Source organism: Poromitra crassiceps (assembly GCF_964638095.1).
Source record: "Poromitra crassiceps genome assembly, chromosome: 2".
NCBI classification, from domain to species: domain Eukaryota; kingdom Metazoa; phylum Chordata; class Actinopteri; order Beryciformes; family Melamphaidae; genus Poromitra; species Poromitra crassiceps.
The window spans coordinates 101,729,887-101,757,311 of NC_139624.1; the positions used below are offsets into that span (position 1 = coordinate 101,729,887).

The 27,425-nt window shown below is 45.7% G+C and overlaps 2 protein-coding genes across 2 annotated transcripts; one reads left to right on the forward strand and one right to left on the reverse strand.

The window, feature by feature from the left end:
• Positions 1 to 1,056: 1,056 nt before the first annotated feature.
• On the reverse strand, positions 1,057 to 27,425 carry LOC310772551 (cAMP-responsive element modulator-like; the record flags this gene model as incomplete). Its single annotated transcript, XM_083632389.1, has 3 exons — positions 27,360 to 27,425; positions 3,633 to 3,798; positions 1,057 to 1,201 (listed from the first exon to the last, which is right to left on the reverse strand). The coding sequence occupies exons 1-3, from the start codon at positions 27,388 to 27,390 to the stop codon at positions 1,057 to 1,059; spliced, it is 342 nt and encodes a 113-aa protein (XP_083488515.1). The 5' UTR covers positions 27,391 to 27,425.
• On the forward strand, positions 12,550 to 13,962 carry LOC310791425 (E3 ubiquitin-protein ligase TRIM39-like; the record flags this gene model as incomplete). The annotated part of the gene is made up of 1 exon (XM_083653123.1): positions 12,550 to 13,962. One exon carries the CDS (start codon positions 12,550 to 12,552, stop codon positions 13,960 to 13,962), a length of 1,413 nt encoding a protein of 470 aa, XP_083509249.1.

The following is a 27,425-nucleotide window of genomic DNA, read 5'->3' on the forward strand; positions in this document are numbered from 1 at the left end:
ATATCACAGGTTAGAAAGGATAGTCCTCATAGAGATGCTCATCAGATGCTGGCAGGTCTCTGAGCCAACTTCTAATAAAGTTGGGTGACAAGTGCAGTTGGAGATAATCCCAGGCTGTTGTGATTGCATTGGGACTGCTTAGCCTCTGCTAAAAGTGGAATACAAAAAAAAACATCCTTGCTACAGTATGTGTGAAGCCCTGAGGCTCAGATTCTCTTTGAACATTTGGCTTCTAGCAGCATTTTCCCTGATCAAACCTCAATCGCGACAGCTGTATGGCAAGGCACTGGCCAGGGAAAATAAATCAATCAATCACTATAAACCAATGACAGAGGAGTATCAAATACAGTGCGGAGATAGTGAGAGTAATAGCAAAGGCATTTTGTGATCAATCTAGGCAAGGTGACTAGGGGTCCTGCTCTGACTTGACAAATTGGTCCTCAGCTTCTTCTCCTCCTCCAGTGCGGTCGTGCAGGTCTCCAGGCAGCTCATGTATGCCCTCTTCTTCTGCTTGTGCTCCCCATGCAAAAGGGACAGAAGCTCCTCATAATATTCACGGCAACCCTGACCTGAAGACATGCTGCTGGTTTCGCTGGTGGTGCCGCACAGAGACTCAACCCTGACCTGAAGACATGCTGCTGGTTTCGCTGGTGGTGCTGCACAGAGACTCAACCCTGACCTGAAGACATGCTGCTGGTTTCGCTGGTGGTGCGCACAGAGACTCAACCCTGACCTGAAGACATGCTGCTGGTTTCGCTGGTGGTGCCGCACAGAGACTCAACCCTGACCTGAAGACATGCTGCTGGTTTCGCTGGTGGTGCCGCACAGAGACTCAGAGCCAGAAACACTGACATCATCATGTAAACAAAATGAACAGCATGGACAAGGAGTGTTTTGTCTGTGTGAGAGTGTGTGTGTGTGTGTGTGTGTGTGTGTGTGTGTGTGTGTGTGTGTGTGTGTGTGTGTGTGTGTTGTGTGTTGTGTGTTGTGTGTGCGATCCCATCGAAGAGGTTTGTAATCCACCTACTCTCCCAGTCCCTCCTCTCGTCACAGCGATCATTCAACTTTGTGTCGGTAGATGTCTTTTAGGGCTCTAAGCTCTTCAATCAGAGTCTTGTTTTGATTTTCCAGCATGGCCACGCGATCTTCCAGGCATTTGACATATTCCTTCTTCTTTCGCCGGCACTCCCGGGCAGCCTCCCTGGAAGCAACAACAGAGATAACTCTTATGATTTGGCGCTATATAAATATACATTTGATTGGTTGATTGATTGATTGATTGATTGATTGATTGATTGATTGATCGATCGATCGATTGATTGATTGGTTGCTTGATTGGTTGCTTGATTGGTTGCTTGATTGGTTGATTGATTGATTGATTGATTGACTGATTGATTGATTGAACAGTCTCCATAAAAACACATATCAACAACTTGGCTTTTCACCAGAGCCAAGTATAATAAAGGTTACTTTCTCTAGACTTCAATTTGAACCAGAGAAAAAATAATAACCCTATTATAAAGCCTCCGGCTTGGCCCATGGGCAGGATAGTATGTTCAGATGAGGGTGATTTTGAAACGTGCTTGTGACACCTGACATCAGGGACATCACATAGCATAATCAAGCAAAGGAAGACGACGTCATGCAGTGAAACAAAGCAAGCCAGCAGATTCAATGATGACAGATGTGTGGAGAGGCCAGTTGTGTGTGGATTAGTCCATTTGTTGGCTTTACTGTGTTTTCTGCTGGCTGTCTGTGGAAGGGCTTTAAAGGGGAACTTCACCCACAAACAATGCAGATTTATTTTGCACATGATCTCACACATATCTCAAAACTGTCAACCATTTTGCAGGCATTAATTTAGTGTGACAGTCCAGTGATGTCATTTGTGCATGAATGACATCACTGGTCCACAACTTAAAGCCCCATTCAGCAACTTTTCCAAGTTTTGCTATTGGAGAAACTGCGCCCTCTGCGTGCAATAGTATCGATATCGCCGTTCAAAGGCAACAAAACACAGCGGCAGAAAGCTCTATGTACATGTTGTGACATCGGGTACTCACCACGTGATGAAATAATAATCCATAGTTACGTGAAACGTCATTTTCGTAGCAAGTCCGCACCGAGTTACTTCCTTGTTTTCATGAACACAACGCTCCGGCTGTAGGCTACAGCGCATGCGCGCATCTTGCCACCGGGACGCAGGCACCAAACTGCTTAGTCCCAGGAGAGGCCTTTGGAGGGCGGTGTGTGCCCAATAGAGGTGACATTCTTCCTGTTACAAGTCACTCTACTTATACACCTTATATTAAGGTGAAAAAGTTACTGATTGGGGCTTTAACTCAAAATCAACTCCCAGTAACTGTCAAACTAAATTAAATTTTTCGATTTTTTTAAATTTTTTGGTGAAGTGTCACTTTAAGCTTCCAGTCTCATATCACGTGTCACTATTGATGCTGACAGTCACCATTCCTTTTTTCCATGTTTGCATGATGCCTGTCCTCCCACACAATGACTTTACAATGCACACATCTCACTCTGCACTCCAATCACAGGTCACAGAGCAGATAGCAGGCAGACAACCTACATTAGGAATTAGCAGCTAAACACCCTGGATGAAGGAGATTCATGCGGTGGAATAATGATAGGCTTGCGGAACTTATTATTACATGATGCCTTTCTCGTTCATCTGTTATGGCTGATGCACTCCAGCACACCAAAAGTCGGTTGGAGTCGCTGTCTGTCGGCCCTGCCCCGCTGGTCGCTTGGTGCTGCAGCTTGATTGGCTGTCTTGCTGTCTTTCCGTTTGAAATTCTGAATTTGGCCCCTCCTCTCGTCACTGTTGTTGCTTTCGTCCATCACCATCACCAGGTATCCCAGCATGCTTTGGAAGGCGATATCAGACGCATCCAATAGACAATGAATGGGCAACTGGCAACTTCAAGCAACTATGTCGCTATGGTGTGGCATGCGACGTTGGTGTTTGACGTCAAATAATTGAAGTAAGAGTTCTTTCTTGAGTCAGAGGTTCGGCTTACTTGAATATATTTAATATGATTTTAGTTCTCATGAGAGGAAATGATGTCACAAGCATCAATGGTGCATGGATACAGTTCTTTGAAGAGGAAGAGATTGGTCTTGTATGTGGTGCAATGACGCACAGATGACACACATCATAATAGATAAGTTAGTGCTGATACAGAGGCATTGTACAGTACTGTAAGCTGTGCTACAGAGATTACATGTGTGTGATGAGACAGTTACATTGCTGACATGGCAGCATATCAGGACAGTTTGTGATAGATTAGGATTCCTGTGTTTGGACATGTGAGATCAAATGGTGTACACAGTACAGATTTGAAAAGTAAAGTGTGTGATCACATCAGTGTTGTACTTGTTAGTATGCTGCACAGTATGTACGATTTGTGATAGTGGGAGGAGAACGTCCGAGTGACTGCTGTAGGTGAGTGATGGCCAATGCACACCAGCACGACAAAAGTCACTTGGAGTGGCCACGGTGCATACACACACACCACAGTGACACAGCAAGCAACTTTTTTTCCGTGCTGGTGTGCATCGGCCGTGAGTCCGGGCTGGGTGGGTGGGGTGTGGATTTCCTGCTCCTCTCTCACCTGTTCTTAATCAGCCGGAGCTCCTTTCGCGACACGTTCTGGGAGGCGTGCTGCTGGGAGCGGCGCTGCTGGGAGCCGTGTGCGCCGGCCATCGCCACGCCCTGGAGGCTGGAGCCGTGGTTGTGCAGCTGGTAGGTGGACATGTCACCTGTGGTGCCTGGAGACACTAAGGAACAAGAAGGCAACACTGTCACTGTCAGTGTGGCACAAGGAGCACTACAGAAACTGTGTCAATGTAGAACTTCTGTCCATGGAAAATCTTATGCCATAAATAGGCTAATAGCCACCCAAGTAATCTTGTAAGGAACTGCTTTCACTCCCCCCCCCAGTCCCCCCCTCGCATATGATTTTTGATCCTCAAAACCAGTGTCTCTAAAGTGGGAGGTCCTTGAAAGGATTCCAGGGGGGTTGGTGACATGAAACCAGGTCCGGTTCTACGGGGGTGCAAAAGCATGCATTGCACCCTTATTTTAATTGTCTGCATGCTCAGTTGAAAAGTAAAAAAAAAAAAAAAAAAAAAATTTTTTTTTTTAATAAATGCTACAGCTGCACACTTACTGTTTAAACTTGAATTATAGTTGTTGTTTTTCTTTGTTCTTTGATGTGATTTTATGGCTTTTTGTCACCTATATGTAACCTTTTAAGGTTGAGATAATTGTATTATCATTATATGGTCCAAATATTTCAGTAAAGCACTTGAAACACTTGAAATATTCTTGCTTGGGTGGTATCATTCTACTTGAAATGATGGTCAAATGCATTATTTTTAGTAAAATAACATGTCAAATTTTTCGGGCGGCCGGCCTTCGGCCGGGCATCTGCACCCCTTCCTATCTAGGATGCACCCCTAGTCATCTTGTTCTGGAACCGGCCCTGCATGAAACCATTTGAGAACCCCTGTTCTAACCTAATATTACAGAGAAGGGTAATTGTTGCTGACACACAAACTGCAGAATCCAAGGTCAAAATTCACACAAGACTGGACAGTTTCACCGAAACATGTGTGCCAAAACAGAAAGAGAGATGGTGCCATTCTTATCTACTCCTCCGTGTGCTGAGTGCTTGCTCAGCGGCAGGGGGGCGATGCCCTGTGTGTCACGCATTATGCCGATGATTCATTCTGTGATGGGCTGTTGTTGCAAGAGGAACTGCCTCTCATCACAGCAGACCATTGACTGACGTCAGTCTATATCTTATTCGCTGGTTAGCATTTACGTGTCGCTGCTGGGGGCCTGTTCCAGGAAAAGCAGTGACGTCAGCCACTGCTGCTATCTGCTTTGAGTGGGCAGAGCATTGAAGCATTTCACAAAAGAGAGAGAGGGAGAGAGAGGGAGGAGGGGTGGAGAGAGGAGAGAGAGAGAGGGAGGAGGGGTGGAGAGTAACCTCGCGTCACCAGGCTCTTCTCGGCGAGAAAGAGCCTGGCTCCCGCCACAATTGATTTTGTCACCCTACTGTAGTCTGGGCACCTTCCACCCCGCTTTTTGTCATGGGGGCGTAAACCCCGGACCCAGAATTAACACCGGATGGCAATGCGCCTAACAACGTCTTTGTTGCCGTTAGCTTGACGCGGTGATGTTACCTAAACTAGAGTCTGATCAAAACAAAGCTAGCGTTACATAAAACAAAACGTTTATGCAATATGGCATCTCCGCCACCACCGCCTGACACACCGGTCAAAACGGTGAAAGAGGATTCTGATACTTGGGTCAAATTGTCAAGTTAACGTGAAAGTTGACGAGCTAGAAACGCTGCCATCCAGTCTAGGGCGGGCTCTAGGCGGGAACCAGTAGGGTGACAAAATCAATTGTGGGCGGGAGCCAGGCTCTTTCTCGCCGAGAAGAGCCTGGTGACGCGAGGTTAGTGAATGGCTGCTGGCTTCTCATTTAGTGAAAATGGGGATTACACTCCAGTTCCGTTGGTGGCGGTAATGCACCTTGGGTGCGCCAACCGCCATAAAACACAAGAAGAAGAAGATTTGACGTCATACAGGTAAAAGTTATTAGATTTCTCGGTGTATGGTTTGATGAAAAGCTCACATGGAGAGTTCATTTGGATAAAGTTAAGACTAAGTGTCAAAAGGTCATCAACATACTCCGATGTTTGTCTGGACAGGAGTGGGGAGCAAGTAGAACTTCACTACATAATATATACTGGGCACTCATGAGATCTGTCTTTGATTATGGGTGTGTAGCTTATATGTCAGCAGCAGAGTCAAACCTCAAGAAATTAGAGTCATTACAAGCTCAGGCGTTGAGAATCTGCAGTGGATCTTTCAAAACATCTCCAGTGGCAGCAATGCAGGTGGAGATGGGAGACATGCCTCTGAGGATTAGGAGGGCAAAGTTAATGCTAGCATACTGGGTTAATCTCCAGGGTCATAGTGACACACATCCTGCCAAGAGCATTTTGAAAGACTGTTGGGAACACAATGAGTCAAATATCACAAGTTTTGGATGGGTTGGTAATGGAGAGGCAGAACATATAGGATTGGGTAAGTTACAATATAGCCCCACAGTTGCAATATCTTCGATTCCTCCCTGGTTATTCCCATTGCCGAAGGTAGACCTCAACATTCAGCAGGTATTAAAGGACAAGGCAAAGAAAATTCCAAAGTGGTATGTAGTCCAGAGCTATTTTGAACAGCATTACTCAGATTCAGTGTTTGTATTTACAGACGGCTCCAAAGATCCAGAAACCGGGTGTGCAGGGGCAGCAGTATATATTCCAGAGGGTGAGATCTGTATTAAGAAAAGGGTGTCGGACCATCTTTCAGTATACACAACGGAGCTATTGGCAATTATATTAGCATTAAGGTGGGTGGAGCAGAGAGAAAGAAACAACACAGTTATTGCATCTGATAGTTTTTCATCACTACAAAGCATACAATCTGGTAGATCAGCATTCAGAACAGATATCATCAATGAAATATTCAATATAATGTACAGGTTGGAGATGAAGGGCATAGCTACACGCTACCTTTGGGTCCCTGCTCATGTTGGTGTGGAGGGGAATGAGCAGGTGGATATCTTAGCCAAACAAGCGCTAAGAATCAAACAGGTAGATATAAACATTCCATTAAGTAAAGCTGAAGTCAAGACATTCATTAAATCATACGTGCAGTCAGTATGGCAGGAGTACTGGGATGGACAAGACACTGGTAGACATTTGTATAACATACAAAGGCAGGTTGGGGCTGGAAGGAGGGTGGGTTGGAAGCGAAGGGAAGAAAGCATTATCACCCGTTTAAGAATAGGTCATACAGCTCTCAATCATACATTACATAAAATAGGCAAGCATCCTGATGGGAAATGTATACACTGTAGCGAACCAGAAACTGTTGAACATATCCTTTTACACTGTAGGAAATACAATACAGAAAGGAATTCTATGTTTCAGGCATTGAGAATGGCAAAACATCTCATTGCCAGGTTTATTAGGGAAAACAGCAGGTAGCATTTATATGCATATTATTAAGTTTCTTAAAGAAATTGGGGTAGACACAAGAATTTGAGAGGAGTTGTTTTGGGTTTTGTTTGTTTTGTTTTGTTTTGAATCCCCTGTTCCACAATCCAGTCCAGTTGGTGGCGGTAATGCACCTTTAAGTTGGTTGCCAACCGCCATAAAACACTAAAGAAGAAGAAGATTCGACGTCATACCATGGAGAAAAACAACGAGGACCGAGTTTTCTGAACAAAACGAGCACTCCAAGGTTTGTTAAACATTTCATTGATAAAAAGACATTATATAACCATGAATGTTTGTGATTCAATAGCGGTAATTAACGACGTTAAACGTCGTCTCGAACCATTTGGAAATGCACTTGGAATTTATCAGCTATTAGTCTACGATTTAGCTAGCCCATGAAAATTAATGAAAAAAAACTAAACCTCATTATATTGCTAACAGTAACGTTATGTAAGGACTAGGAAGATGTGGCCCATAGAGTTCTGCTGTTTCCAACCTCTCACTAACTCTAGGATTATACCAAGGTATTTAAAACTGGAAACACATGAGGAAGTGGCATTTGAAGGGACATTTGAGCGAGGCGTCTGTATTGTAATGGTACTATTTGATATCGCGCAATGCGTAGGGATACCAGAGAGTGACGTCATCTGGGTGCGCCGTCAGCCTGCTCCATGTCAACTGCAGTCAGTCGCCTACCGGTGTTATGTTGTCCGCCTGACAATAAAGCTGATCAACTATACAAGCTGCTTCTACTGGTTTCTACATAACACTACATGGTGTCAGAAGATACTAAGGATGGCAAAGTTCCCACCTCCTGACAACTTTAATTTCTCTCGCCCAGAACAATGGCCAGAGTGGCGGCAAAGGTTTCATCGCTACAGGATAGCAACGAAGCTCAACAAAGAGGAAGACGAGGTACAAGTGTGTACACTGCTCTATTCGTTGGGAAAAGAAGCCGAGCAAATATATAAAACGTTCACGTTTGAAGACGAGGAACAAGAAAACAGTTATGAGGCTGTCATGGCAATGTTGGACAATTATTTTGTGCCGAAAGTGAACACGATTCACGAAAGAGCCCGCTTCCATCAGCGTACTCAAAAGCCGGGGGAAACGGCAGAAGAGTACATAAGAAGCCTGCACGAGCTAGCTGACACCTGTGCGTTTGGCATTGCTGATGTTAAGAATGAAAATATCCGCGACAGGTTAGTCATAGGGATACTGGATAAAGAGCTATCAGAGAAGCTACAGCTAATGCCTGACTTGACGCTCAGCAAAGCGGTAGATCTAGTGAGGCAATCAGAGCAAGTGAAGCAGCATATTAGCGAGCAAGGAGCTAATGCTAACTGTGCGCAAGTGAGTGAAGTAGCATCCAAGCGTGCGCCATACAAGGACAAAGAGAGGCACGGATATGGACAGGCTACAGGGGCCACGGCACAACAAGGACATTATGTGAACAAACCTGGACGCAAATGCAACAGATGTGGACGAGTGCATACCAGGGAAGATAATTGTGCTGCACGTAATGCTGAATGCCGCAACTGTGGAAAACGGGGACATTTCGCTGTGGTGTGTCGGTCACGTGTGGTCAACGAAGTTACTACACCCTATGAGGACGAAGATGACAGCCAAGCACTTTTCCTAGGAGAAATCACAGATGTGGACGATTCAAACGATGCATGGACTGTGAGATTGCCTATACAAGGTATGAAGATAGCCTTTAAGATCGATACAGGAGCAGACACAAGTGTCATATTAGAACAGACGTTTAACCAGCTAATAAATAAGCCACAACTAAAATCCCCATTGAGTAGACTAGAGAGCCCAGGGGGTAAGGTGAACTGTATGGGCCACTTCACAGCTACTACGAGGTGGAAAGAGAAAAAGTTCAGATTTAAAGTGAATGTGATAAAAGGGTCACATGGCAGCCACCTGCTGAGTCGTAATGTAGCCATCGCTATGGGCTTGGTTAAGCGAATAGAGGAAATCAAAAGCACAGAGCAGCTTAAAGATCCCTATCCAGCTGAGGTTGGTAAGCTGAACATAAAGCCAATCAAAATCGCTCTGAAAGAGGATGCCATACCCTACAGCGTGGCCACCGCTAGGCGCGTATCTGTGCCTATGGTCCCGAAGGTGAAGATAGAACTAGAACGTATGGTAGCGAGTGGAGTGATACAGCCAATCAAAGAGCCAACGGAGTGGTGTGCACCGATGGTGGCTGTGCCCAAAAAGAACAAAGACCAGATAAGAATATGTGTGGATCTTAAGAAGCTTAATAAGGCTGTGAAGAGGGAGAAATACATCCTCCCCACTATAGATGACATTTTACCCAGACTTGCAGGTGCTAAGGTGTTTTCTCTTTTGGATGCCGCTAGCGGGTTTTGGCAAATCCCGCTAGACAGTGAGAGCGCCAAACTTACCACATTCATAACCCCCTTTGGTAGGTACTATTTCAATAGACTACCATTCGGAATCACAAGTGCACCTGAAATATTTCAACGTGAAATGACAGAGCTCCTGAAGGATCATGAAGGTGTAGCCGTCTATATGGATGATATCCTCATCTTTTCAGACACTCCAGAGGAGCATGAAGACAGGCTCCAGAAAACCCTGGACACTCTCAAAGTTGCAGGGTTGAAGTTAAACCGTGACAAATGCCTCCTACGCCAGCGACGACTCAACTACCTTGGCCATTACATCGATGAGCACGGCACTCGTCCAGACAAGGCTAAGGTCAAAGCCGTCACTGAGCTAGAACCACCGAACAACGTCGCCGACCTGAAGAGGATCATGGGATTGATCCACTATCTCGGCAGGTACCTACCAAACCTGTCTGAGGTTAGCAAACCTCTCAACGACCTACAGAAAAATGATGCTACATGGACTTGGGATGCAGTGCAAGAGGAAGCATTCAAGAAGGTGAAACAACTCGTTACAGAGTCCCCTGTGCTAGCGTTCTATGATGTGACTAAGCCCACTGTCGTTAGCGCAGATGCTAGTAGTTATGGCTTAGGAGCAGTTCTACTACAGAAACATGATGGTCAGTTGAAACCCGTGAGTTTCTGTTCCAGGACACTCTCAGAAGCTGAACAGCGCTATGCGCAAATTGAGAAAGAGTGCCTTGCTGCAGTCTGGGCTTGTGAGAAGTTTTCCAGATACCTCTATGGCCTAGACTCCTTTACCCTGCAGAGCGATCACAAGCCCCTTATTCCTCTAATAAACTGTAAGGACCTAAATTTAGTGCCCATAAGGTGTCAGAGGCTACTGCTACGTATGATGCGCTATAACCCCACAGCTGAATATGTGCCAGGGAAAGAGCTAGTTATAGCCGACGCCCTTTCTAGGCATCCCCAGGCAGCTGTGGCACAGGAAATAGCAGAGCTGACCAGTGAGATACAGGCCTATGAGGAAGCAGTCCACAAGGCATGGCCTATCTCCCCAACCAAGCTTGACCTGGTCAAGCAGCAGACCCTACAGGACACAGAGTTGCAGATGGTCCAACATTACGTGATGACAGGGTGGCCCAGATATGCAGTTAAGGTGCCAGATAAGGTAAAGGCCTACTACGCCTCCAGACAGCACCTCACAACATCAGGGGGGCTAGTGTTGTACAATGATAGAATAGTAGTGCCACAACAGATGAGGCCAGATATTTTACAGCGCATACATGATGGGCATCAGGGCATCGTGAAGTGCAGAGAGCGGGCTAGGTGTAGTGTGTGGTGGCCGGGAATAAGCAGAGAGATTCAGGAAATGGTCAGCACATGTAGACACTGCCAGGAGTCAAAACCCACTCAGAATAGAGAACCTCTGATCACTACCCCGCTGCCCAGCCGCCCATGGGAGAGAGTAGCAGCTGACATATGTGAACTGAATAAGCAAAGCTACTTGGTAGTTGTAGACTACTTTTCAAGGTATATCGAGGTAGCCTACCTCAAAGATATGTCAGGGGAGACCACCAGAGCTAAGCTGAAGAACATCTTTGCTAGATGGGGCTCCCCAAATGAACTGATCACGGATAACGGTCCCCAATTTTCAGGAAGAGCGTTCATGCAGTTCTCTCAGGAGTATGATTTCAGACACATCACCACCAGCCCTCACTATGCACAAGCAAATGGTGAGGCTGAGAGAGCTGTACAGACAGCAAAACGAATCCTGAAACAGACTGATCCTTTCTTAGCCCTCATGATATACAGAGCGACCCCACTGCAGGCCACAGGTGCCAGCCCTGCTCAGCTCATGCTTGGCAGGCAAATCCGCACCACAGTTCCTACTCTGGAGGCTAAGCTGCAACCTGCATGGCCGGATCTCCAGCATGTGAGGCAGGTTGATGAGAGGGCGAAACAGCGCTACAGGCGTGCCTACGATAACAGGCACAACGCCAGACTTCTACCAGAGCTCCAGCCCGGGACCCCCGTTGCAGTGAAGCTGGACAACGAGCGAGGATGGACAAAGGCAGCTTCTGTCGTTGAAAGGTGTGACTCGCCGAGGTCATACCTGGTTCAGACGGACAGGGGAGTACTACGCAGGAACCGTCGCCACCTGAGACCAATCCTCGGCAGTCCAGAGGCTTCAGAGGAGGGTGGAGAAGAACACAGTGAGTGTGATGGAGCATCACAGTCACTGGTTCCAGATGCTGATCCACCTCCTGTCACACTTCCAGTCAGTATGCCATCAACTCCTACACACATCACATCCAGTGGCAGACATGTGAAGCCACCGGACAGATACGGGGAATATGTGACATAGTTGACATAGCCTGCATTGAGAGTGGCATAATAATCCACTGCAGCTATGTGGTGATTATCTGGAAGTCTGCCCAGATCACCTTAGTTTGGAATAATTCACAAGTCTATTTCATCAAAGACTGTCCTAAGAGAAACAACCGTCTCGAAGAAGGAAGAGCATATGGGACTGTTCTGTTAAAAAAAAAAAAAAAAAAAAAAATGTTCTGTGTGTTCTATTCACAAATCTGTTGATGGTCAGTAAAAAAAAAAAGAAATGGAAAGGCAATGTTCATGCCTAAAGAGATAATGGTAATCTAGAAGTTGGTGAATTTATGTTTCATGGCGACAAGGTTTTGTTTATGGAGCAGTTATCTATAATTTGACTGTAAACAGTAATTCATACAGTATAATGCATTTTGTACATATGTCTTAGACTCAAAGAAAGGAAGATGTATTGTAATGGTACTATTTGATATCGCGCAATGCGTAGGGATACCAGAGAGTGACGTCATCTGGGTGCGCCGTCAGCCTGCTCCATGTCAACTGCAGTCAGTCGCCTACCGGTGTTATGTTGTCCGCCTGACAATAAAGCTGATCAACTATACAAGCTGCTTCTACTGGTTTCTACAGTCCATTGTTGGTAGCCATGGTGATGATCACTGATTTTTTTTTGAGGGGACTGACTGTTTGACCTCGTGTCTTTTTTTTAGGTTCACTCAAGAGAGATAATGGCTTCCACAGCAGATAAGAATCTCTCCTGTCCTGTCTGCCATGACATCTGCAAAGATCCTGTCATCCTGTTATGCAGCCACAGCTTCTGTAAAGCCTGTCTGCAGCAATGGTGGAGAACGAAACAAATGCGTGAGTGTCCAGTTTGTAAGGCTCTATCTTCACAGAGAGCACCTCCTCGTAACTTGGTGTTGAAGAACCTGTGTGAGGCTTTCTTATTGGAGCGAGAGCAGAGAGCTTCTGCAGAGTCAGAGCCTCTCTGCAGTCTGCACTCTGAGAAACTCAAGCTCTTCTGTCTGGACCATCAGCAGCCAGTGTGTCTCGTCTGTCTGCATTCAGAAACACACGCCGACCACAGATTCAGACCCATCGATGAAGCTGCACGTGATCCCAAGGAGGAACTCCAGAAATCACTGAAGCCCTTAGAGGAGAAACTGGAGTGCTTTATTGAATATAAAGAAAGCTGTGATCAAATAGTAGAACACATCAAGGTCCAGGTCCAAGACACAGAGAGGCTGATTAAGGAGGAGTTTAAGAAGCTTCACCACTTTCTACAAGAGGAAGAGGGGGCCAGGATCACTGCACTGAGGGAGGAGGAGGAGCAGAAGAGTCAGAAGATGAAGAAGAAAATTGAGGGTCTGAGCAGAGAGATAGCAGCTCTTTCAGACACAGTCAAAACCATAGAGAAGGAGCTGAGAGCGGAAAACGCCTCTTTCCTGCAGAACTACAAGGATACACTGGAAAGAGTCCATCTCCCCCTGCCGGCTCATCCAGCAGGGGGAGCTCTGGGCTCCCAGGAGTTCTCAGGAGCTCTGATAGACCAGGCCAAACACCTGGGCAACCTGAGCTTCACAGTCTGGGCCAAGATGACGGAGATGGTCTCCTACACTCCTGTGATTCTGGACCCAAACACTGCCGGTCCACATCTCATTCTGTCTGAAGATCTGACCAGTGTGAGATTTGGAGAATGGCAGCTGCTTCCTAATAACCCAGAGAGGTCTGCAAGGGACAATTTTGTCCTGGGCTCTGAGGGGTTTGATTCAGGAACTCACAGCTGGAGTGTTGAGGTTGGAGACAATGGCTGGTTCGTGGGTGTGTCTGCACCCAGGTTACTTACTGATATTATGTGGGGAATAGACTTCTCTCATGGTGAATACACAGCATGCACGCCAGACTATAGAAGAGATTCAGTCACTGGTCTCCCAGTGAAGAAGAAGCTCCAGAGGGTCAGAGTTCATCTGGACTGGAACAGAGGAGAACTATCATTCTCTGATCCTGACACTAACACCCACATACACACCTTCACACACGCTTTCACTGATATGCTGTTTCCATACATTGCCACTACGGATGACCTCCCTCTGAAGATATTACCAGTGCAGGCCTCTGTAACACTGAAACGGCACAATTAGAGATGACTGATAACGGACTCATTGTATTTCGTAATTGTTATGACCCTGGCCTAGGGGAACCATGAGGCATAACAAAAGACAAGGAAAACGTCGGTGTAACTTCAAAAGATAATATTTATTTACTAAACCCAAACAAAACCAAACTAAATAAACCATGACATGTGAGAATCAGTAAAGTCAGTAGTGTAAGTGTGAAGAATTCATCCATTCAGTCTGCTTTCTCCGCGGCGATCCAATGCGCGTCAGCGCTGATTGCCCTTCTCCCGCAGCTCTCCAATGCGCACCCGCGCAATCCAGGTGTCATAAGGTGCTTGGATACGCGGGGGCGCGCGTAACACACCCTGAATGGAGAGGAGGAGGCTGCCGCGCTGTGTTTGCGCGCCCCCTCAAATCCCTTTGTTTGATCTGATTGTCATGCGTTCTTGTAAACGTAAGTTTGTTTATTCATTTATCAAGTCCCACTAAACGTTTAACACTGCACTATATCCTGCCGTCTGGTATTATCAGTTGCACGTCGGCATTTCCTTCACAGATTGGGTTGGTGTTTGTTTGTTTGTTACACAGAACACTTCATGATATCCTCTGTTGATTGTCTCACTACCTGCTTATTGTTTCTTAATCATGTCGTTCATTTTCCATTGTTTTTCAGAAACCATGTTAACCATCAGTCAAAGCAACAGCAATATGTAGCCTATTTGTCCTGTCTGCCTGCTCTGTAACCCCCTGCCAGAAAAACATTATACAATACAATCATTGATGTTACACCTGGACTCTGCCTGGATTTATTTGCATGTATGTGATGCAGTATTGATGACACAGTGAGTGGGGAACAAATATCACACCAGAGGAAATCGTTTTTAGTAAGGCATGTGTGGATGAGTGTAGTGTGTGAAGGGTGTTGCATGGATAAACTAAAATGTTGAGGTGAGTGCAGGGTGGGGAGAAGAAAGGAATGAAATCAAATCTAACAGCCTCAGCCAGGAGGGCAGAGTTTTAAAGCTGGAGTGAGCACCGGGCCCAGGTGCACTCCAATTAGCTGATGAGCCAATTTGCCCTCCCAGAGTCCTGAGAGCAAAACAGAAGACAATAAGAATCAAAGCATATAAACAACCTACATAAAGCAAAGGGAAGGTGCAGTGGGAATGTGAAACATAAATAATAAACAGGGGACCGTCACACCCCCCCCCATAAGAACGGGGTCCCAAAAGGAACCACGGCACCAAGTTAAACCCACAATGAATATCTACATTACCAAGGACCAAAATACAGAACCGCTCTCATGGCCAACCTCCCTTGTCACAAGCCTCCAGACCAGCAACCGGTACCTAGGAAGCATTTAAGGAATGGAACAAAGAGACGAGGGAGATCCACAAGAAGAATCAGGTTTAGTCCTGGGGAGCCTGGGACAGCGCGTCCGCCACCACGTTCTCGGTCCCCTTTATATGACGAATATCCAAAGTGTACGACTGTAGGAAGAGCGACCACCTAACCAGTCGCTGGTTTGGACACTGCAGAGAGTTAAGGAAAGTCAGAGGATTGTGGTCAGTATAGACAGTAACAGGAGTACTACCGCCAACATAAACATCAAAATGTTTTAAAGCCAAAATCAATGCTAATGCTTCTTTTTCAATGACAGAATAATTCAACTGGTAACAGTTAAACTTCTTGGAGTAGAAGCTAACAGGTCTATGGATTCCCAGATTGTCCTCCTGCATGAGCACGGCCCCTGCACCCACATGACTGGCATCAGTGTACAGTTGAAATGGCCTATCAAAACGTGGGGCAGCCAAAACTGGAGCAGTACAGAGGAGCACTTTAGCCTGCTCAAAGGCTTTTTGACAGTCGGACGTCCAAATGAATTTGGCATTTGCCTTGAGTAGGTCGGTGAGTGTCACCACAACGGTTGCAAAGTTTCTACAGAAGCTTCTATAGTATCCCACGAGGCCGAGAAAGCGCATCAGCTCCTTCTTTACAGTTGGAACCGGATATTGTTCAACTGCCTGAACTTTGGCACTGACCGGACACACTTGGCCTTGCCCAACCACCCGGCCGAGGTAGGTCACGGTCGCCCTTGCAAACTCACACTTCGCAAGGTTGATCGTGAGCCTCGCCTCCCCCAAACGGATGAACAGTTCACGGATGCGTTCCAGATGAATTTCCCAGGTGTCAGAATAGACGACGACATCGTCCAAATAAACTGCACACCCTGGCAAGTCACCAACAATACGGTTCATAAGACGCTGAAATGTAGCAGGTGCATTTCTAAGTCCAAAAGGCATCACGTTGTAAGAGTAAAGACCATTTGGAGTTATGAAAGCGGCTATCTCACGTGCACGCTCTGACAAGGGAACCTGCCAATATCCCTTCAAAAGATCGAATTTGCTCACAAACTTTGCGGAGCCCACTTGGTCGATGCAGTCCTCCATCCTGGGAAGTGGAAAAGAATCAGGTTTAGTGATGTTATTCACTTTACGAAAGTCAGAACAGAAACGTAATGTACCGTCCGACTTGGGAACCAACAAACAAGGTGAAGACCAGCTGGATGCACATGGCTCTGCAATCCCATTCGCCAGCATATAATTCACCTCTGCATCCAAGTGTTTACGTTTGTCCGCATTGACACGGTAGAATCTCTGCCTAATTGGCTTAGCATCGCCAATGTCAATATCGTGTTCAATTAGATGAGTCTGGCTAGGTGTATCGCCAAACAAGCATGGGAAATCACAAATCAAATGAGAAAGTTCTCCCCGGCACGACTCAGACAAGTGGTCCAACAGTGTATCCAGGCAAGAAAGTGATTCAGAATTTTTTAAACGCCCGTGTACCAAAGCTTGATCAGGTGTACCCAGCCCATCTTCGTCACATTCCATGTTGGAAGGAAACACAGGAACAGCCATGCAAACTGCATGGGCCAAACCAACACCTGGCTGCACACACAAGACAGATGACTCAGAGGTGCGTGCGTAGTAAGGCTTAAGCAAATTAACATGGCACAGTTGTGTTGGTTTCCTACGTTGAGGCGTCGAAATGATATAATTTTGCTCCGAGACTTTCTTTAACACAGTGTGTGGACCAGAGAACTTTGCTTGAAACGGTGAAGTGACAATTGGAAGCAGGGCAAGCACTTGGTCTCCAGGACTAAAAATGCGGCGCTCAGCACTACGATCATACAGAAGTTTCATTTTGTCCTGAACTGACGCTAGCTTCTCTTTAGCCATTAATCCAGCTGTGTAAAGCTTATGTCGAAAGCCATTAACGTAGTCAATCAAATTTCTAGGAGGCCGTGCCTCTATCCAATCACCGGACAGTGCAGCTAAAGGCCCCCTTACTGTATATCCAAAAACCAGTTCATTCGGGCTAAAGCCTGTGCTTTCCTGCGTTACCTCTCTCGCAGCAAGCATCAACCAAGGCAAACCCTCTTCCCAGTCTTTACCCATCTCCGTGCAGTATGCACGCAGAACAGATTTCAAGGTTTGGTGGAAGCGCTCTAATGCCCCCTGGCTCTGGGCATGGTATGCTGAGCTCTGGCTGTGCCGGACACGCAGCTGCTGCAACACCTGAGAGAACATATGGGAAGAGAAGTTTGAACCCTGATCAGACTGAATGACTTTTGGAATACCAAATATGGAAATAAATTGAGAGAGAGCACGCACAATGGACCGAGTAGTAATGGTACGCAGAGGGTACGCAGCAGGATAGCGAGTAGTCTGGCACATGACAGTTAACAAATAAACTGCCCCAGACTTTGAGGGTGGCAAAGGGCCCACACAGTCTATTATCAAGTGCTCAAATGGCTGGCTAATGGCAGGAATGGGACACAGTGGTACTGGTTTCAGGACCTGGTTAGGCTTGTCAGTCAGCTGACATGTATGACACGTTTTAACAAACGCAGAGACTTCTTTCTTCATACGAGGCCAAAAGAAATGTCTTAGAAGCCGGTCATACATTTTCCTCACACCGGAGTGCCCAGACTCATTATGAGCCACTTGCAACACTGACTGGCGCAATTTAACTGGCAGCACTATTTGAAACACAGGTTCCCCCACAAACCGTCCACTATGCTGCACCCATTTTCTCACCAACAGTGAGTCCTGCAGGAAATAGCCACGAGCACTGTCAAGCACCTCATCCTCCGGCCGTATCAGATCCACCAGCTCTTTCAGGGAGAGGTCAGCTTGCTGCTCTGCAACAAGTTCCAAACGTGTTATTGACAAAGGGAAATCAGAAAGAGGTAATGAGAATTTTTCAGAGGGTTTGCCTTTAAGTGACTGGCACGCTGATTTCTCCTTCAACGCCGCCATTGCGCGCGTCACTGCGCAAGCCGTAAAAACCTCTGGAAAGTGACGCTCATTCTCATCAGGTTCCAAGGTCACCAGGGGAATGGACGTCACCACTGCAGGCGGTGGCACACTCGCCCACACACGAGCACCAACCAGGTCATTACCCAGGATCACTGTCACTCCTGGAATCGGCAGTGCCGGGCGCACGGCAAGCACTGCTTCCCCCTGGAACAAGTCACATTTGAGGATTACTTTATGCAATGGAACGAGCAAGACATTCATATCCATGCCCCGAACAGGAACAGCATTGCCGGTCTCAGACTCCTTTGTTAAAGGCAGAACTCCAGCCTGGATAAATGAATCAAAAGCCCCAGTGTCCCTCAAAATGTTCACTGGCACTTCCACCCCACCTTCAATCATAGACACAAAGCCCCTCATGATGAATGGTCGGTACGAATCCAGCGCACTAAAAGATGAGTCCTTGTTATGAAACAGGCTAGATGTAGCCTGGACCGAAGATCCTTCCAGCACCACCCCTCCTCTCATAGAAGGGCGAGCCTCAGATCTTCCACAAGTTGACACCGGGCGAACAGCAGCGCCCCCGCCAGCCCCTTTTGCATGAGAATTATAAGCTGCATTTTTAGGTTTAGGATTTAGCAAATAACAGTCTGATTTCCAGTGGCCCCGTTTATGGCAGTAATTGCAAACCTTCTCTGGCTCACGCAAATTACCGTTACCTCTACTTTCAATAGGAAAGGTTTTATTAAACCGACCAAAAGATTCACTGGCCGTGCTATTACCATAGCCAGCCTTGGCCTCTCCAAAACTGCTACGGTGCGTCAAGACGAAATCATCTGCAAGAGCCGCCGCAGCCGCCGCGTTCTGTGCTTTCTGCTCACTGATATAGGTTGCCACACGAGCAGGAACAGAATTTTTAAACTGCTCCAGCACCATCAAATCACATAACCCATCAAAATCTATAGCACCCGAGGCGGAACACCAACGAGTGAAATGGGTTGTTAAATCACGTGCAAACTCAAGATGACTCTGTTTTTCTCCCCTTTTCCAGTACCTAAACCGTTGCCGGTAAGCCTCGGGGACGAGCTCATATGACTTTAGCACCGCTGATTTTACACAAGAATATTTTTGACTGTCAACAGCATTTAATGCAGAATAAACCTCCTGCGCTTTGCCTGTCAGAACACACTGCAGCATCAGTGTGCGCGCAGAGTCTGGCCAATTACGCGCGTCGGCCACGCGCTCAAACAGCGCAAAAAACGAGTCAGGGTCACGCTCAGAAAATTTTGGCAACAGACGAAGATTCCCAGACACATCAAAACCCCCAGAAACAGACCTACCCGACTCATCCGCCCCAGCCGGAAGCTTGCCGTCCCTAATCAGCTGAAGTCTAGTCTGTTCCACATCCAATTTGGCCTGTTCCGTCTGCTGACGCATTTTTTCAATACCGTATTGGCAATCCAACTTTATTTTATCATGTTCCATTTGCATCAAAAGCAACTCTTTCTGCTGATCAAAAGTTAAACCTGGTGTGGCAACCAAGGGTAAAGGCACATGTGCACCAGGGGGAGGCGCTTCAATGGGGAAAGTTTCAACTAAAACTTTTTTCTCAAATAAATGTGTTTTCAAAGCAGCCTTCAAATTAGCTTTGACTTTTTTTTCTTTATCATCAATTTCAATTTCATAATGTCCAGCTATGTTGATCAGTTGTTGCTTTGTACACTCATTAAGCAACTCCTCAGAGGGAGAAGCCACAAAGTCATCAACAGTCACCATGCTCACTCAGGTGAGGTGTGTGTGCAATCAATGCAATTAAGTAATTACCCAGCTGGCAAACCAAAATTATGGCAAACATAGCATACAAGTGCCCCTCTAATGGCCTATTTAAACCCCAAAGCTAATACTAAACTCCACCCGTCTTCATACAGTTACTTGTGGTGGGTATTTACGCACTGAAGGTCACCGCAAAGACCTAGCTCAGCCCAAAGAATAGGAAAAGCAACCAATAATTGGCGACTCGCTGCAAACTTTGGATGTGCCCCCGAGACATATGCTGACGCACATGCTACAACCACGTTCACCGTACACTAAGCCACCCCCCGGCCTAAACCCACGGCCTATTTAACCCCGAGGGAGTAAAGCACCGCACCTAACAGGGAAACACTTATATGCTCAAACAATTAAACTCATAAACCAGCCAGGCAACACTTACCTTAACATTGATTCTCAGCACACACCAAGACCTGGAAGAAAAACTCTCCACCCCGCACAATTAACACCCATAATCAGCACCAAACAGAATGCCGAGCAAAACACCAACCTTTTCCCCGCAAAAGCGAGCCAAAAAGCGGACGAGCCCCCACTTTGTTATGACCCTGGCCTAGGGGAACCATGAGGCATAACAAAAGACAAGGAAAACGTCGGTGTAACTTCAAAAGATAATATTTATTTACTAAACCCAAACAAAACCAAACTAAATAAACCATGACATGTGAGAATCAGTAAAGTCAGTGGTGTAAGGCATGTGTGGATGAGTGTAGTGTGTGAAGGGTGTTGCATGGATAAACTAAAATGTTGAGGTGAGTGCAGGGTGGGGAGAAGAAAGGAATGAAATCAAATCTAACAGCCTCAGCCAGGAGGGCAGAGTTTTAAAGCTGGAGTGAGCACCGGGCCCAGGTGCACTCCAATTAGCTGATGAGCCAATTTGCCCTCCCAGAGTCCTGAGAGCAAAACAGAAGACAATAAGAATCAAAGCATATAAACAACCTACATAAAGCAAAGGGAAGGTGCAGTGGGAATGTGAAACATAAATAATAAACAGGGGACCGTCACATAATATACGCATATACCTTGTAAAAAGAATTACTGCTTCATATGGATCTCACCAAACCATGACATTTTGGGACATGTTTCCAAATGATATAAAAACGGCCTTCAATTAAAGTCGATGACGCATTAACCAATCAGAAGACAGGTATTCACACCATGTCTTCAGTTTCTCAAAATGAATGGGAAATGGTGTCCTATTGCAAATCTGATTGTTCTGTGGAGTAGGGCTGCAACTAACCATTATTTTCATAATCGATTAATCTGTGGATTATTATCTCGATTAATCGATTAGTTATTTGGTCTATAAAATGTCAGAAAATGGTAGCAAATGATTATCAGTGTTTCCCAAAGCCCAAGATGATGCTCTCAAATGTCTTGTTTTGCCCACAACTCAAAGATAATATCAGTTAGTTTACTGTCATACAGGAGTAAAGAAACCAGAAAATATTCACATTTAAGAAGCTGGAATTAGAGAATTTATACTTTTTCTCTTAAAATTGTACTCATAACGATTAATCGATAATCAAAATAGTTGTCGATTAATTTTCTGTCGATCGACTACTAATCGATTAACCGTTGCAGCTCTACTGTGGAGATGTTTTCCTGTGGGGTCAGCAGCCTAAATCATAGAGAAGTGTGCTTGTGAACTGATCCAGGAAGTCCGGAGCTTCCGCCTTCCGACTATAAAAATATGTCATGCCTGTGCTACTCTATAGTCTGTAATATGTGAACTTAAAGGCCTTTGCTCCTCTATGCAGCAGAGGCCATTGACAAAATGTCCTCCACCCATCTCACTCGGCGGTTGTTGGCGGGCCTTTCTTTAGAGATTTCCCAAGTTGAGCCCACAGACATTTCTGCCTGGACATCTCTTCTCCAGCTGGGGCCACCTCTTTTCCTCGTTCCTTGGGGGTTCCATTTCAGGGCTTGTCGGGTGATGTTTGTGCCACGTTCTTTGAATTTGTACGTCACGTCAGTGGGATCCTGTCTTGTTCATTTCCACAGGTCCACATTGCTTACTTTGTCTCCACCAGATGTTTAGTATTCTCCTGAGGCAGGTGATGGTGAATGTTTCCAGACTGGTGTGTTTTGTTGTTCTCCATGTCTCTTTCATGTCTTCACGTTGGAGTTATAGGGCCATATGAATTCCGTTTTATTTCCCCCCCAAATTCATTTTTTTCCATTTGAATTTGAATTTAGGCGTTAGGGTTGTTGTTTTTTTGTGATGACTTGATCATCTGTTTCTCGAAGTGACAACCAATTTGTGAGGTGATGTAAAGGTCCCCCGCAAGACCGTCCACCCTCTCAAAACGCCCCAGTCGAAAATTTAATTACCGTATCTCTCTACGCCTATTTTACAATTTACGAAACATGTTACTACAATAATTTGGCCTATTTTTGAATTTTACTTTTTTAAACAATCTTGAAAATTCAGCAATATTCCATGTTTTACAGTTGATTCTATTTTTATTACCATCCGTTCGTGTTTTCTGCATTGTGGAAATCATATGGCCCTAGAGTTAGATGTGTATTTTGGTGTTAATTGATTTGGGATGTGTTTTGAGCTTGGATCTTTCTAAGCATGTTGTTAAACACCACCCATAGCTTTATTGATCCTGCTTTTATGTCAGTGCCGCATCTGTCCCCCCTGTGGTGTCCACACAACACACTGCCTAGGTATGTCCCCCTGTGGTGTACACACAGTACACTGCCTAGGTATGCCCCCCCTGTGGTTTCCACACAACTCACTGCCTAGGTATGTCCCCCCTGTGGTTTCTACACAACACACTGCCTAGGTATGTCCCCCCTGTGGTTTCCACACAACACACTGCCTAGGTATGTCCCCCAGTGGTGTCCACACAATACACTGCCTAGGTATGTCCCCCGGTGGTGTCCACACAATACACTGCCTAGGTATGTAACCCGGTGTTGTCGACACAACACACTGCCTAGGCATGTCCCCCCGGTGGTTTCCACACAACACACTGCCTAGGTATGTCACCCGATGCTGTCTACACAACACACTGCCTAGGTATGTGCTGCTTCTAGCTCCTCTAGGGCAGGGCTGTGCAGGAGGATAGGTTTGCTGCTTATGGAAAGGATCTTCATTAGCTGTCTTTGCTGTGTTGGGTGTAAGACAAAGATTTGTCACAGCTTGTAATGTTTGAAACAGCAAAATTATTCTAATTTCCAAATGTTGTACCTTAGAAGCAAGATTGTGACTTTTTGTTTTGTTTTTACATTTTTTTTTACTGTACGAAAATATTGTATACATTAAAATAAAACAAAAAAGATGGTTCACAGAAGTACAAACACCTCTTATTTAATGTGAGATAAATTAGATATCTGACATCACTGTTGGTTATCACTGTTGCCTCACAGCAAGAAGGTCCCGGGTTCGAACCCTGGTCCATCCCAGGTCTTTTCTGTGTTGGAGTTTGCATGTTCTCCCCGTGTTCGTGTGGGGTTCCTCCGGGTGCTCCGGTTTCCTCCCACCATCAAAGACATGTATGTTAGGGTTAATACTCCTGTCAGTGCTCCTGACCAAGGCAATGGCAAAAGAACTGGAGTTGGTCCCCGGGCGATGCACTGCGGCTGCCCACTGCTCCTAGTTCTAGGAAGGTTCCTAGTAGAGGATGGGTCAAATGCAGAGGATGAATTTCCCCATTGGGGATAAATAAAGGATAACAACTTATAACTTAACTTAACTTTACAATAGTTATGGGTGTGACAGTGCTAGGTAAAAGTTCTTGTAATCCCAGTAAATAGTCTCAAAATATTACACATAATTGTATGCCTCAGCCCGGCGATAGCCCTGGCCACAGGTATTATGTTTTCAGGTGGTCCGTACGACGTAGATAGCTAGGATAGGAAGGTCGTAGAGCAGGGGTGCCCAATAGGTAGATCTCGGGCCATCAATAAGTAGCTTGCCAAAGAAATCCAAAATGTATTATTTTTATTTTAATGCATGAACTAAATTCCATTCATGTATAGCTAACTCAGTACAGTATTTTACATGATAATATTAAATAATGTTAAATAAATAGAATAGAATGCAGTTAAAATGTGCTAAATATGTACTTGGGGCTTTTGTCTGTTTTTATGTGCTTATGTGCTGTTGCTCTGGCATGTATTGTATAGAATATGCTAATGTAATCTTGCATGTTCTTTTTTATATGTGCTCATGCATGTTCTTTTTATATGCTATTAATCTGCTTGTGCGTTTCTTCTTTTATATGCTTTTGTCTACTTATGTCTTCTGTACTATTGCATGTGTTTGTTAATGTTTCACATATAACATCAACCTGCCAGGGACTGCAGATGAAAATTAGCCTGTATGGCTAAATCTGGCACATTTACATGATGGACTCACATGCTTATGTTAATTAATGTGCATTGTCCCTTTTCTTAAATAAATAAATAAACAAACAAACAAACGAACAACTCTCCCTAGAACGGCAGAGAGGGTGGAGTTAAAAACTTCAATTTGCAATTTGTTTTTCAAGAATGTTATTTCCATAATTGATATAGTAAAAAAAAAAGTAGTTTTGTAATGTGCTTGTGGCACATTGTAAGACCGGCTGCAGCTAAATGCATAAGCACGTGAGGATCTCAACAGTTGTCACAAAACCGTGTTCACCAGCAAGATTGTCAAACTCGATTGTTCTCCCTAGGTTGTTGTTTTCCGTTACATTCAAAACTTGGATCTGAAATATTTTACTTGTTATTCAAACTGTGGTTTTTATACTTCTGGTTGTGTAACAGACTAAAGTAAATGTGTAGGTGCAGGACTAGTCAACACCACAGAACATGAAACATTCAGCTTTACATGCAGGATTAAAGTTCTATATTGTTATCTAGCTTTGTACCTACAGTTGTGATGTTCAAATATATTTTCTTCTTGCAGATTTTACAGAATCGTTATGTGCTCTTGCATCTTTCTTACTCGAGATTTTATCCAAAACCTATCTCTGTTGGTCGTGTAAGAAACCTGGACATTTGGCCAGGAACTGCACTGTGTCTGTGGAGGACGAAGGAGGGACACAGGCTGAAGAGAACGTTATTAGAGTCAGGGGACTGACGATTGTGTCTCCAGAGGAGAATGTGTGCAGCCGGGGGGAAGAGAACGCTGTTACAGTCGGGAGAGCAACGCTCCTGTCTCCGGGTGAGCGAGAGGGGTCAACGCCGGAGGAACCAGCCCAACCTGACTGCTCCACACCCCCCACAATTGCGGTGCAGGAAGCCGAGGTGGAGATCGCTGACGGTTGTGTTCCCCCCACTGACCTTAACACGCTGCCCCCTGGGGGAGGGGGACGGGAGGACGAGCGCGTGCAAGAGGCGGAGGAAGAGGAGTACTGTGCAGATGTGGACCTGACAGACGAGGACATGGACGCCATCTGGTATATCGGGGAAGATGAGTGGAGGCGCAGGCAGGCGGAGGACGCGGATATCGGTCCGGTGTATGCGTGGGTCGCGGCCGGACGCCGGCCCCCTGTGGAGAAGGTTCGCACATGTTCCGGTGCCACGAAGCTACTGTGGAATATGTTTTCGGACCTGCGTCTGGAGAGTGGGCTGTTGAACACGGGGGGGTTCCAGAGGGTTGTGCCCAGCTACCTGCGGGGGGGGGGGGGGGGGGGGTGCTACGATGGGGACACAGGGGAGTCGGGGCCAGTCATCGGGGGGTGGAGGACACACTCTGGAATTCTACTGGGGCGAACTCAGGGAGAATGTGCGGAGCTACTGCAGGGCGTGTGATGACTGTAGGGCACAGAGGGGGGACCGAAGAGAGTCACCCTGCGAAGGACTAACCCCACTGGGGGTTGGGAGGGACTAGAGTGCTTCAGATGGGACAGAAGCTTTGAAAGGGGGGATGGAAATGGTGGTGGTTAAATTAGAGTGAAATGTGTGTAAAAAAAAGAAAGGGGCTATTTGTGTGGGAATGTTAATTGAAAATATGGGTAATGTGAAGTAACGAAAATTAAGTGGGGAAATAAGACAAGACTGTTTGGGGGGAAATTTAATGTCTGTGGGGGTTATTGGGAAAAAGTGTTGATGTGTTGGTGTGTTTTGGTACAGGGGGATATGTGTGGGTTGTGGGTGCCCGCGTGGGAGCGGGCCTAAGAAGGGAGGGGGTAATGTGGCGACCCAGAGTTTGACATGTCGGTGGCGATTACGACGTTACGTGAAGGCAGCGGACCAGCCAGTGTGTAGGGGACTTCCGGTCTCGGGTGGGGGAGCGAGTCTGGGAATACGAGGAAGCGGACAGGACGTGTGTGTAGCTAGGAGCTGTGTGTGTAGCTAGAAGCTATGAGTGTGAACCAGGAATAAAGACTGTACCAAGTATTGCCTCTTCTCCTCCTCACTTAATGATCCCGGGAGCGGATTATTACAGTACCTACAGTTGTGATGTTCAAATATATTTTCTTCTTGCAGATTTTACAGAATCGTTATGTGCTCTTGCATCTTTCTTACTCGATATTTTATCCAAAACCTATCAAACCTTTTTTTTTTTATTAATATTGTCTTATTTACAGATTGGGAAAAAGAAAGAAAGATAAATAAATAAACTTGTTTAAATCACTGTTATTATTGGTTGCTGTACACTTACTATCATCTTAACAGAGGCAGGAGATATTTCATTTTAGTGGTGGGTATGTGCCAGAGATGGTTCACATGCAGTGTCAGTAGGGGGCGCCAGTCTCACAGAACATGAGTGGTTGGTGAATGGCTAGGTGGAGAGAGGAGAGAGAGAGGGAGGAGGGGCGGAGAGAGGAGAGAGAGAGGGAGGAGGGGTGGAGAGAGGAGAGAGAGAGGGGGGAGGGGGGAGGGGTGGAGCGAGAGAGGGAGATTGAGGCGACATACACTGTGAAAATGACAATGTTATTGTAGTCAGCTTGTTGCAGAAAGCTGACTTGTTGTTGTTGCTTTGTATCCCAGTTATTATAAACAAATTGTGAATGTATCACAAGATCTTCCCAACACCTATATCCTTGTAGCCTACTCAAGAGTGACATTCATATTTCAAGCACAAGCACCTTATGTGACTGGTAACAAACACTATGTTGTAATGTTGTATTTTTTATTTTATTTTCTTTCCTGTGTCTGAGTTTGTTTTTCTTGTTTGTGTATTAAAAAAAAGAAGAAGAAAAAAAGAGTGACATTCATATTCAAAAACTATGATTTGAGACATATCTGAATTAGTATTTCAGGTGAACAACAATGTAAAGAAGCAATTTTGAGATTTGACGGAAAAAAAAACTGTGGAAAACATACCTGCTTCTGTCTCATCCCCAGTTACAGCCATTTCTACTCCAAGGTTTTCCAAGAGAAACTGTCCAC